The following is a 12,668-nucleotide window of genomic DNA, read 5'->3' on the forward strand; positions in this document are numbered from 1 at the left end:
AAAGTGGATGAGACTTACTACAAATTTTAAAAGATGGAATGGGATATGTTTTATTTTTGACTTGACATGCTGGGTTTTTTTTTTTTCCTCCCTTTGAGCGAACTTCATATTTGGTTTTTATTTTAATTCACAATTGTCCCCTTTTAAATTATAGGGGTGGGAAGTGAGGTTGTATGCTGTTTAATTGGCTTCTGTTTTCCCAATTAGGAAAAACTAAACTTTTAAGAAATTATGGCCTTCTGGGTTTTGGATTACTCAACTAATGGCACAGAGTGTTTTCCTCTCAAAATACCCCTTTTCTTCAAGCTGTCCAGATAACTGATAAGCTTTGTAGTTTTACTTTTAAAAGACTCAGTCTTTAATTCTCTGTATCTTGTACTTTCTTAAAATTTTGTTCTAAAAATTTAAAAACAAATAATGAGCTCCTTTTGCCACAGAAAAGTCCAAACAGCCAAAATAGTCTTCCTTTAGAATTTTTAGACAACTACCCCTTTAAGAGCAGTGATGCTACTACTCTGCCAGACTTGTGTTTTGGAATGCCAACAGCAGTCTTGCAGACATACATTGCTGCTGCTGCTGCTGCTGCTGTCGTGTCTCTGTAAGGGTTAACAACACTTCAGCTTGTTGTCTGGAACCGGTTCAGACTGGTTTTCTGGAAAGTGCTTTGTCTCTCAGACTGAATCCTGGGAAGGGTCATGTGGAGCCCAGTGATGTCATGGGATCAAAAACTGACTCAGCTTTTTTCATCTAGATATGTGTGTGATGCAGGTACAGGAAAGTAACAGAGTAAAATGCCCAACACCATCCAGCCTAAAAGTTTCAGTGACTCTGGAATTGCAGGAGTTAAATATGATCCCAGAGGAATTGAGCATTTCCTATGCCCGAGTGGGCAAACGGGCCTCATGCATTAAAAGGGAGTAGAAAGTATAATAATATCACAATGACAGTAGTTTAGGATTTTGTAGAGTAGCGTGGACAGAAATTTAGAAAGAGCTCTTTTCTTGCAAAACAAGATAGTTCTTTTTCCTTTATTTAATATTCCTGATAACTGAAAGCAAATTCAGGTGCTATAGACCCCACAGGCAGAAATTTTAGAGAAATTCAGGTTTAGATTTCTTGTACTTTATTTGACTTTGAGATTGGAATGCATAGAGAAGCTCTTTTCTTTTTTGATAAGCAGCCAACTTTCACTTTTCATCTTTGAAGGTTTCTATTGTGCATTAGGGTGGTTTATAGTTGTATTCACATACTTATTATTGCTTATCAGTTAAACTTTGCCTTAATGATACTAATGAATAGGAGCTATGGACAAAGTTTAGAACAAAGACTTTTTTTGAAGAAAAAAGTGAGGGAACTTTATGATGTGCCTTTAGAGGTTCCTTGTTTAACAATAACAAAACTCCTTGTCATCATTATCGATGGAGAAAGTAGTCAAAAAGGAACTTCAAAAAAACAAAATAAATAAAATACAAACTTTATTTCAGAAAATGTCAAAACTTGCCTTTTTTTCCTCTCCTCTTCCCTGTCTTCCTTTAACAGAGCTTCAGAATGACCGAGGAAGCATGCAGAACACGGAGTCAAAAACGAGCACTTGAACGTGAAACAACCCTAAATGATGTGGATAGTAAAAAAATAAAGATGGAGAAAGGATTACTGGGATCAGACCACAAGAGTGAAGGTGACTTGAAAATAAAGTCTGAGCCCGGAGCAGCCAAAGTCCAAGGATTACTAAAAGGAGGTGAAGTTAAGGCAACTATTAAGGTGGAAGTACAAACAGATGATGAGCCAGTGGATATGAGTACCTCAAAAAGGTAAGTAGCACATTGGTCAAAGTGTGCCAGCTGAAATTTTGAATCTTAAGAGCTGAGCTGACAAGGTCTAGTACTTCCTAAAGCTTTTTACATTACTCTGTGATTAATGATAAGCTCATTTTTATTGTCCTCTTTTTTTTTTAAACATCTTTTTTCTAAGGAGTTATCCCTTATAATGACGAATTACAAAGAGGAAGAAAACAGTTTAGCAAAACTAAATTACTTTGAAAAAATTTCTGAAATTATATTCTGTTTCATACCTCCTCATAGTTGTGTGGAATATGCTTTATCATATCTCTCCTTGTGTATATTGCTTTTCTGGTTCTTCTTATTCTGCTTTGCATCAGTTAATATAAATCTTTTCATGTTTCTCCATATTCATCACTTTTTTTGGTTTCTTAAACAGAGAAATATCTTTTTACATACATGTACAATAACTTGTTTAGCCATTTCCTTATCACTGCTATTACTTTATGTTTACTAACTTATTTTACTTCATTCCCTTATTTGCTGTTACAAAAAATAAATGTTGCTGTAAGTATTTTGATGCATATGAAGTATTTCTTTTGAGTATGTGCCTAGCAGTGGAATCCCTTGAGTTCAAAGATTTGGCTGTTTAACTTTCTTCAAGTAATTTTTCGAGAATTCCACAACTCCACCAACAGAACAGTATGTTTGCCCTTTTCATAACTCTTCTTACATTTGCCAATTCCTTCTTTCCCTCCCTTTTTAGTCTTTGCCAGTTTTCTAGTTTTCACTTGAAACTTTCAAGCTCTTTGACTTTTGCTTCTCTTAATTTTTTTTATTATTGTTTGTGAATTGTTCGTGTATTTTGATCCCTTATCTATTAATACTGAGTGCCTTTGGTCTTATTTCTTTTATTTGCCTATATATCTTGAATATCAGACCCTTCTTAGAGATAATCTATATAGGGTTCTCCTCCCCCCACCCCACCCCCATGTCCTGCAAATGTGATATAACAACAAAAGACTTGTTTTGTTTGTTGTTTGTAAAAGTCATTTTTAACATGTGATGAAGAGAGTAATATTTAAGTAACTTGAAGAGATTTTTGCCAAGTTTTTCCTCTTTTTTTTAAAGTTAAGTAATAGCCATATGTATATAAAATGTATTTGGTCTCCTGGCTGGTGAAGAATGTGGAAAGGGTTTGAGGAACACTCCTCTTTCAGAATTTAAGAAAAAAGAAGTGTTATTTGAAAAATACTTACTTAAGAAAAACAGCATTATCGACCAAATAATTTATAAGTTTAGCATTATTCTAGGGATACTTTATAAAGTCAGAAAAAATAATGGCAATTTTTTTTTTGAAGAACAAAAAATTTAAGAATACCAAGGAAAATAGTGAATAAAAGTAGTTATCAAAGGAGAACGAAATTTTAGACCTCTGCCTTAAAACTATTATTTTAAAGTAATAATCAAAATTATTTGAAATTAATGTAAAAAGATGAGTAGAACAGTCAGTCAACCAATAAAAATGTTAAGTAATGTATCAGGCACTGTATTAAGCACTTTTGGTAAAATACGTAAAAAGAAAGTCATTATTTTAATATCCCCTTCCTAGTTGTTCTATGCATCACCCTTAATTTCTTGCCTTATCTTATTCCACATATTAAATCTATGCCAGGGCTTATCAATTTCATCTTTGTGGCATCTCACTTAATGTCTGAACTATTTTTTAGCAAGTCTCTCTCCACTCCAATTAATCCTCCATATAGCCACCAAAGTAATTTCCCTAAAGTATCTACACCATTGTCAATCATTAATTCCCCCCTTCCCATTTACCCTGCTCAATAAACTCTTATTACCTGCATGATCAAATATAATATTCTTTGTTTAGTATTTGAAGCTCTAGTCCCACCATTTTCCCTACCTTTCCATGTCTTGTATCTTGTCCTTTACCATAGACTTTTTGATCCATTGGCACTGGCCTCCTTGCTGTCCCTTGCACAAGATACATCTTTTGACTCTGGGCATCTTCTCTAGTTGTCCCCCATTCTTGGAATGTTCTTCTTACTTACTTATCTTTACGTTCTAAATTATTTGGTTCCTTTCAAGTCCCAGCTAAAATCCGATGTTCTATAGTAAGACTTGACCTCTTCTAGTGACTTCCCTCTCAATTATCTCCTATTTTCCCTAAATAGTTTGTTTATACATATAGATTAATTTGTTGTAACAGGGACTGTTTTTGCCTTTTTGCCTCTTTTTTTTTTTTTTTTTTTTTTTTTTATCCCTTGTATAGCTGCCTTAACACAGTGCTTGGCACATTAATAAGTACTTTATTTAATAAATATTTATCAACTGACATGGTAATCTGAACTGGTGAATTTATCAACTGGTAAATTAAGGAAGTCCAATGGAAGAAGTGATACCTGGAGTTGAATCTTGAAGGTATTGATTAAAAGATAGAAATGAAAAGGGAGCACCTTCTTTGCTTGGGAACAGTTTCTTTAATTGTAGAGTTCACAATTTGGTAGGAATGTGTATTTTGTGAAAATAAATCTGAAATAGTAGATAGGCATTTGAAAATGGAAGACCTTAAATTCTAGGTTGATTTTAAATTTTATTCCAGAGGCAATAAGGAGCTATCAAACAGAAGAATAATATCTTTGTTTCTTTGAATTAAGATCTTTTTGATGCCTGTGAATGATGAATTGAAAATAGCCAACACTAATGAGAGTTTGATTAATTAAGACAAGAGGTTGTGATCAGAGCTTGAAGTAAGATAGTGAACATGGGAATAAAGAGAAAGAAATAGTCATGAGAGATAGTGTGGAGGTAGAATCAACAAAATGACAATGATTAGATATGTATATTTGACTAGAGGAAAGCTTTCACAGCCTTTAGTTTGTGAATAGGAAGATGCTATAATGAACTCATCAGAATAAAAAAGTTTTGCAGTGGGACTGTTTTGGGGGGGAAAGATATGATGAGTTACAATTGGAATATGATGAGTTACAATTGGAACATATTGATATATCCTGACGGAAAGATCCAGCAGGCAGTTGATGATGCAGAGGTACAGGAACTAGCTAGCTAGCTAGATTGATTGATTTTAGAATCCTTTAGCAGAATTGAAACCCATATCAGTTTATGAGATAGCAGGGGAGAGAGTACATATGAGGAAAAGAGGAGGGTTTGAGCTGGGCAATGAAGCAATAAAGGCTTTTTAAAAGTGGTCAGATATGTAGGAGAGCCAGGAGAATATAGTGTTATAAAAATCAGATTTAGAGTGCCTTCCAGTGATTAGCGGTACAATGTCTTCTCAGTACTGCTTTTGGGACTATATTTTTGTCTTCTGTACATCTTTTAAAAATTTGACTTGTTAATAAGTTTCCTTTGTAACCACATCTATCTCTAGAGAATTTCTTTTATGGTTGAAATCATTGTATATTATAATTTGTGCTCTTGAGAACATAATGTCTTTTGCAAACTTTCCCTATACACTCATAGGACAAGGAAATCTGTCTTTTTCTGAACTCTTTGAAATCTACCCTTCCAAACTATCTGTAAGACCTCTCCTTCTGTAAGGAAGTGGTTCTTCCTTCTCTTAAGTTCTCTCCTTCATATTTCAGTAATTGATTCTTATCACTTTCTCCTCACACTTCAATAATTTCTACTTTATTACTCTATTGATTGGAATCAGGTTCTGACTGAGATTTACTTTTAATTAACAAACATTTGACTTTTTATATCACAAAATTTTCTTTCATCTTCAAAAAAGAAAACTTTTTGCAAATAACATATAATTAGAGCATTTCTACATTGACCTGGTCCATAAATGGGTCTCATTCTACATGTCTCTTCTATCACCATCATCCTTCTATCAGGAGGTAGGCGATATTTTAAACCATTCTTCTGCAGTCAGTTGAAATTCTGGAATTGGAATTAAGTCTTTCAAAACTGTTCATTTTTACAGTAAAGTTGTTAGAATCTTAAGTTGTTCTCCTGGTTCTGCTTACCTCATTCTGCGTCAGTTCAAAATGAGGTTCAAGTGATATTTCCCCCTTCTACATGTCCTCCCTGACTAAGTGGGATGTCATCCTTTGTCCATTCTTCCCTGAAGTATCATCATATTCTCTCCCTGTCTTTCCTATCTCTTTATGATTAAAAGTATCTTTTCTCCTTATAATAATTAATAATTTTAATTAGAATGTAGATACACTTATAAGTTCTTTTCTGATTACTTTCTTATATCTACTTTTTACACTGCTGTTGATTCCTGTGTTTGTATTCCATAGTTTCTAGTTAGTTCTGATCTTTTATCTATCTACTTATCTATTTGCTCATGTATTTGTAGGATCATAGTTTTGCTAGGTAAATTATTCTTGGTTTTAAGTCTAAAGTTATCTTTTGATTTTTAGAGTATTGGATTCCATATTATCCAGTCTTTGTAATTGTAGCTGCTATGCATTTTTTTCTTTACTCTTGAAGATTTGGATTTTAGCTATGACATTGCTGGAAGTCTTCATTTTGGGATTTCAGGAAGTAACTTTCTGTTTTCACTTTGCTTTGTGGTTCTAAGAGATCTAGCAGTCTTTCATGATCTTTTGAAATAGAATATCTAGGCTATTTGGGGGTTTATGGTTTTCATGTAACCCTTTGATTATTAAATTATCTCTATTTTCCAGATCTTTGTGGATATGTTGTGTGTCTGCTCTGTGTGACTTTATGTTAAGGATTTAGGGCACTGAATTCATGTTCCAGGCCCTAACCTGCTGGCCTGGACCAAGTGTTGAGACTGATTAGCTCTGGAAATTTCTGAACTTCAGGCTTTGTTAGGAGTTTCTTGTACTATGTACTAGTCACTGGCACCTCTGAGAAACCCCAAATCTTGGCCCTAGGGCTGAATGATCAGTGGTGTGAACGTTCTCATGCTGCTGGCCTAGGTCTGACTCCTGTGTGCTCTGACTACTTCTCTTTCACAACTTCTCCCTGCTTACTTGCTTACTTAAGTAGATTCTATGGGTTTTGCTGGAAGTTTTTCCTTCAGTTTTTTGTTCACTATTCACTCTAAGCATTTTTCTTAGATTATTGTTAAAATAGTTGTCTCTGTTTCTAAAGGATAAATTTAAGAGTTAGACAAGTAAAAAGAAATTCTCAGATGCTCTAAGACAGAAATATCTCAATCAATAAATATTGATTAAGCATTGCATTAGACATTATACTAGATACTTAGGATACTATGTCAGAAATGCCTTCAAGGAACTCGTTCTGGGGAATATTTGGGATCATTAAACAAATTCTGCATTTTATTAAAAGTAGTCCAGTCGTTTTATGCTGCTCAGCCTTGAGCCCAATTCATTGTCTGTTTGCACTGCTCTTCCCAGATATCTAGTACATACTGTTGGTGACTTTATTAGCTCCCTGTTTCAATTAACTTTACCTCCTTTTCCTAAATTTAGAAATTCAACCCTGAATTCTCTCCTGAGCTGCAGTCCAATTATACCAACTCCCTATTTTGAATTTTATGGTCCACAGCAGCCCCAAACTCAATTTGACCCAAACAGATTTCATTATATCTTTCCCCTTATGTTGGTTCCTCACCCCCATTGTTAAGAGTGCTACCATTCAAAAAAGAAAAATGCTATCATTCTTCCATTTACCCAGGTTCACTATATTTATATCATCCCTGGCTCCTCATTTTGCTCATGCTGTATATCTTATCACTTAAGAAATCTTATTAATAATTTTTTTTCATTATAGCTTCTCTGAAATACAACACTTTTCCCCTTATGGAGCTAGTTATTCATTTTGGAGTAGGTATTCATTTCCTCTGACTTGTAGTATATAGTAGTATACACTTGACTCCAAATTGGTCTCCTTACCTTAAGCTTCTCCCCATTCTAATTTATTCTTAATATAACTCCCTTTTAGTCTTTTTATTTCCAAATTCTCTGCCCTCTTGCCCTACTTTACCCATTGAGAAGCAAGCAGTTATACACATGAAGTCTTGCAAAATATATTTCCACATTAGCCATGTTCCAAAAAAAATAAATAAAAAGCAAGAAATATAAAGAAAATGGAAAAAAATATGCTTCAGTCTGGCTTCCCTTCCCCCTCATAAGGTAGATAATATATATATATATATATATATATTTTAATACATCCTTTGGAATACTCTTGTATATTGATCAGTGGCTAAGTCTTTCACATTTGATTTTACAATTTTGTTGTTAATGTGTATGGTGTTCTGGTTCTGTTCGCTACACTTTGCATCAGTTCATATAAGGCTTCTCAGGTTTTTCTAAAACCATTCCCCCTTATCATTTGTTTATATAAATAAACATATAAAATAAAATATATGAATTGTTTATATAAATAAATAAACACAATTTATTCATCATTCCCCAATTGATGAACATGCCTTCAATTTCCAGTTCTTTGCCACCATAAAAGAGCTTCTATATATATCCTTCAATTTCTATGCCCAGTTTTGTAGCCCTTTGGACATACTTTCAAACTGTTCTCCAGAATTGTTGTACTACTTCACAACAATACCAACACTCCTTTAGTGTTCCTATTTTTCCACATTCTTTTCAGCATTTTCTTTTCTGCATTGTTAGCTAATCTGATGGGTGTGAGGTGGTTTGAACTTGCATTTCTCTATAATCAATGGCTCTATATAACTCTCAAAATGATAATCCTAAAACACAGGTCTACCCATGTCAGATTTCTCCAGAACCTCCATTGGCTTCCTTATTGGTGATAATGTTCACTTGTTTCATTTGTTCCTGACTCTTCAGGACCCCTTTTGGAATTTTCTTTGCAAAATTATTGATTTGTCATTTCATTCTCCAGTTCATTTTAGAGACGAGGCAAGGAGGGTTAAGTAACTTGCCCAGGGTTACATAGCTAATAAGTATTTGACAGCAGATTTGAACTCAGGAAGATGAATCTTCCTGACTCTTAAATCCAACACTCTATCCATGTGGTGTGTGTGTGTGTGTGTTCTATACTTATGGAGAAATATGGCATTTTAAAGAACTTTACAAGCTGACTTCAAACTCTCTTTCTATGCTTATTATGCATTACTTCTTTTATGCACTCTAGCCAAACTGGCCTTTTTGTTCCTGACTAATCTGTTCTATTTCTTGCTCCATCGTTTTCCCATTCTGACCCACATGCTTGGAGTGCACTTACCTATCTAAGTCTTTCTTTCTTTTTTTTTTTTTAAATAACTTTTTATTGACAGAACCCATGCCAGGGTAATTTTTTACAACATCATCCCTTGCACTCACTTCTGTTCCACCTAAGTCTTTAGACAAATTTGTTCACATTCCATCTTCCATAGGAGGTTTTTGCTGAATGCCCTCTGTTTAGTATCTCTTTTCCAAAACCTTTTACTTTATATTTTTATTGTTTATGTTTAATTATGTTAGTGTTTCATAGTAATAATTATAGATAGCTTTTATATAGCACTTTGAGTTTTGCAAAAAAACGTTTAAAATAATCTATCATTTTATCCTCACCAACAGGAGAAGTAGGTATTCTTATTCCCCTTTTACAAATGAAAAACTTGAGACTGAGGAAGGAAGGTTAAATGAATTTGTTTAAGGTCACAGTGTGTGCCTGAGGGTGGAAATGAACTCAGATCTTCCCAATTCTCAATTCAGTGCCATATCATGGCATTCTTTCCAAAATGCCAGAATGTACACTCCTTGAGAGTAGACATGGTTGTCTTTAGTTTAGGTCTTGGTATTCTTAGTCCTGTACAGTGCCTGACATTTCCTTAATGTCCAGTGCCCAGGAGAGACTTTTCCAGTATATTGAAAATGCATGCTTGCTTCCTTGACTTCTAGCTTTTTTCTTTTTCTTTTTTTTTTTGATCTGAAGAAATAAAAGTTGATCACATGAGTATAATGGTGTCAGGCATCCTTAACCTACCTCTTAAGCCCTAATGTGATATGCATTTTAGAACTATAGTTGAAATTTCAAATCTTCTTACTGATTTAGTCACAAAGTCTAGTTTACTTTATCATCTCTCTAGTTTCTTTTATCATCCTTTAGTTATAGGGAAAAATAGGCTATAATCACAATATGAAGCCAAATGTTATCAGTGACCCTGAAGTACTGTGGGTCTGTGGGACTGTGAAGCACAGTCACTGTTTTTATTCAACTGCTTTATTTATTATGCTGCTGTTATAGAGAGTACAGAAATAATTCATATATGGTACCTTTGTGAAGCACATACATCAACTTGGGAACTGATGATTATAAACAATGTAGAATAATGTAAAATAAATGACAGTTTGTAAGTTATAAGGGCTGTATGAGGTTGAAGGGTGGAAAGTATCATTAGAAATGAGTGATTAGTCATTAAATCAATAAACATTTATTAAGTGCCTACTTCTGTTAGACATTGAGCTAAGAGTTGGCAGTATAAAGAGGGGTAAAAGTCATCCCCTACCCTCAAGAAGCATATAGTCTCATGAGGGGGACAGCATACAAATATATGTAAAGCAAGGTATATACAAAATAAACAAAACATAATTAACAGAGGGAAAACATTAAGAAGAATTGAGGAAGGCTTCCTGTAATTGGAATTTTAGTTAGAAGTAAGGAGGCCTAGAAAGTCGGGAGTCAGGAGGAGGAAGAGTGTTACAGGTATATAGGACAGTCTTCCCTCTGTTAAGTTTAAAGGAAGGCAATAATTATCTTGTAGGTGATAAGAATTTGGCTTGGTGAACTATAGTTGACAAATCTAGAACATAATAATTTACATCTTTCTTTTATGACATAACTCATCATAATGTCATAATAAATGATATATTAAACAAATCATTTAACATTTATAAATCACTTTCCATGTGCCAGGCACTATGCTAACCTCTGGGGTTACAAATATGGAAAAAGCGAGACAATCCCAACCTTTATAGTCTTAAGGTAGGAAGATAACATTCACACACAGAAAAGAAGTTGAAAACCTGGAGTGGGAAAGGAGGGGAAGAAATGGTGGAAAAGTCTTAAGAGCCATGTGAGGTAAGAAATGAAGAAATGTCTGAGTTGGGCTCCCTTCTTAAATGAAGACTTTGGAGTTCATGGCACTCTCTAATCAGAAAAGCTGATGGTAGTAATGATGCTGAATACCAGCACAAGATGATGTCTTATAGAATGATGAGATTATCCCAATAATGAGCTTCCTGGAACATGGTAAAGAAGTCATTCCAGGCATGGAAGATAGGCAGTGAAATTGAATTTCTTTATAAGAAACAGCAAGGAGACCAGAATCGCTGGATTTTAGAGTGTATGGGTTATATGCCATGTATTATGCTAAATACTGGGACTTTACAAAGAAAGGCAAATGGGAAGACATTGCTTTAATGTTTATTTTGCCTTTTTGGTCTTTATAACTGTACATTACATTCTCTATGCTGTTGTATGTTTATGTTGTTGTCATTCCACAATACAAAGCTGTGGGGTCAGTTTTATTGTCCCAGAAAGGATGATGTTTTAGTTAAGGAGAAAATGAGAGGTATTGAACAAGGTGAGCTATGTCTTGCCCAGTTTTAAGATTGTATCTAAGATTCCTTTCAGCGCTAATATTCTGCTGCAACATTCCATATTCTACAGTATGTAACTAATACCTTCAGTGGATTTAACATTAAAAGAGAAAACTTCCACACCCTCTGTTTTCTGATTGTCTTCTCCTTTCCTTACATCTTTTTTGGACTTTAGCCACTAGAGGGTGATGTAATTCCACAGTGCAAAGGGAAACGGCAATTTTATGTTTTAATTGGAAAATGATCATTGTTAAATATATTAAAAGAAAGAAGTATTAGTTATTATAATACAGCTATTGATGCTTTGATGAGTGAGTATGCCTGACTTTTTTATATCTATTATAAGTTTTGTAGACCTTTAGTGAAAAGCAAATACTTCCACAGTTATTTCCTTTTTTTTCTGTCCTTTTTGGCTATAATGAGGCAAAGATTATAATTATGATTCGAATTAAGAGACTAAGGAACACAAAATCTGGAAGGGATTTAAAGAACTTTCAGTCCAAACTCCCTGCCCTATTATCAGAGACCACCTACAATCTTGTCATGGCTTTATTGCACTTATCTTCTATAATTCTAGCCTCTGCTCGTTTAAGTCATCTCAAGTTCTCATTTCTTATAGAAATTGTCTCAAATCTCATTCCCTCTTTAATTACTACAGTATTATTCACTGATTGGCTCTCTTATTTTGTCTTTTATATTGATGCATCTGCCCTATTTTAGTTTGATATCAATACGGTGAAAAAATTGACCTCGTGTTTTCCCTATTTCTGTTTCCTTCCTTATTATATACTTGATATTAGAATAGCACCAAATGCAAAGGTGAAAGGATTGGAATAACACCAAATCCAAAGGTGAAAGGCAAACTGCAGTGAATATACTTGACATTTGGTAGCAAAAATATGTTCTAGTAGCATTGACTGACAGAATAAATAAGCACTAACTCCCATAGACCAGTACTGTATTTATTCTCTCATCTTTATCTAATATCTTTGGGAAAGATGGTATGACTAAGTACTAGAGTGTTGGCGTTAAAGTCAGGAGGGCCTGGGTTTGACTTTTGGCTCTGATATTCATTAGATATGAGACTGTGTGCAAGAAACTTAATCCATATTAAGTGCTGGTTTTAATGTATTTTAACTTTCAAGTGCTTAATGTATTGTTTATGCTACGTGAAACTCTGAAATACAAAAAAAGACAAAGACATTAGGTACTCTCAAGAATGTGCAAACAAGAAATGAACAGGATAAACTGGACATAAGTTCAAAAGGAAGATACTAATAATAAGAAGAGATCAGCAAAGGACTCTTGCCACAGAAGGGATTGTCATTGAAATTTGAAG

The 12,668-nt window shown here is 34.1% G+C and overlaps 1 protein-coding gene across 5 annotated transcripts in view; it reads left to right on the forward strand.

Annotated features, from left to right (window-relative positions):
- GATAD2A (GATA zinc finger domain containing 2A) overlaps window positions 1-12,668 on the forward strand; it is a 215,661-nt gene that overhangs the window by 131,878 nt on the left and 71,115 nt on the right. For all 5 annotated transcript variants that reach the window (XM_031947916.1, XM_031947914.1, XM_031947913.1 and 2 more), the window contains one exon: window positions 1,540-1,811. In XM_031947916.1, coding sequence (XP_031803776.1) covers window positions 1,549-1,811 — 263 coding nt within the window. In that variant the 5' untranslated portion in view covers window positions 1,540-1,548. The remainder of the gene's footprint in view (window positions 1-1,539; window positions 1,812-12,668) is intronic.

This window comes from Sarcophilus harrisii, chromosome 1 (genome assembly GCF_902635505.1).
Source record: "Sarcophilus harrisii chromosome 1, mSarHar1.11, whole genome shotgun sequence".
Lineage (NCBI taxonomy): Eukaryota > Metazoa > Chordata > Mammalia > Dasyuromorphia > Dasyuridae > Sarcophilus > Sarcophilus harrisii.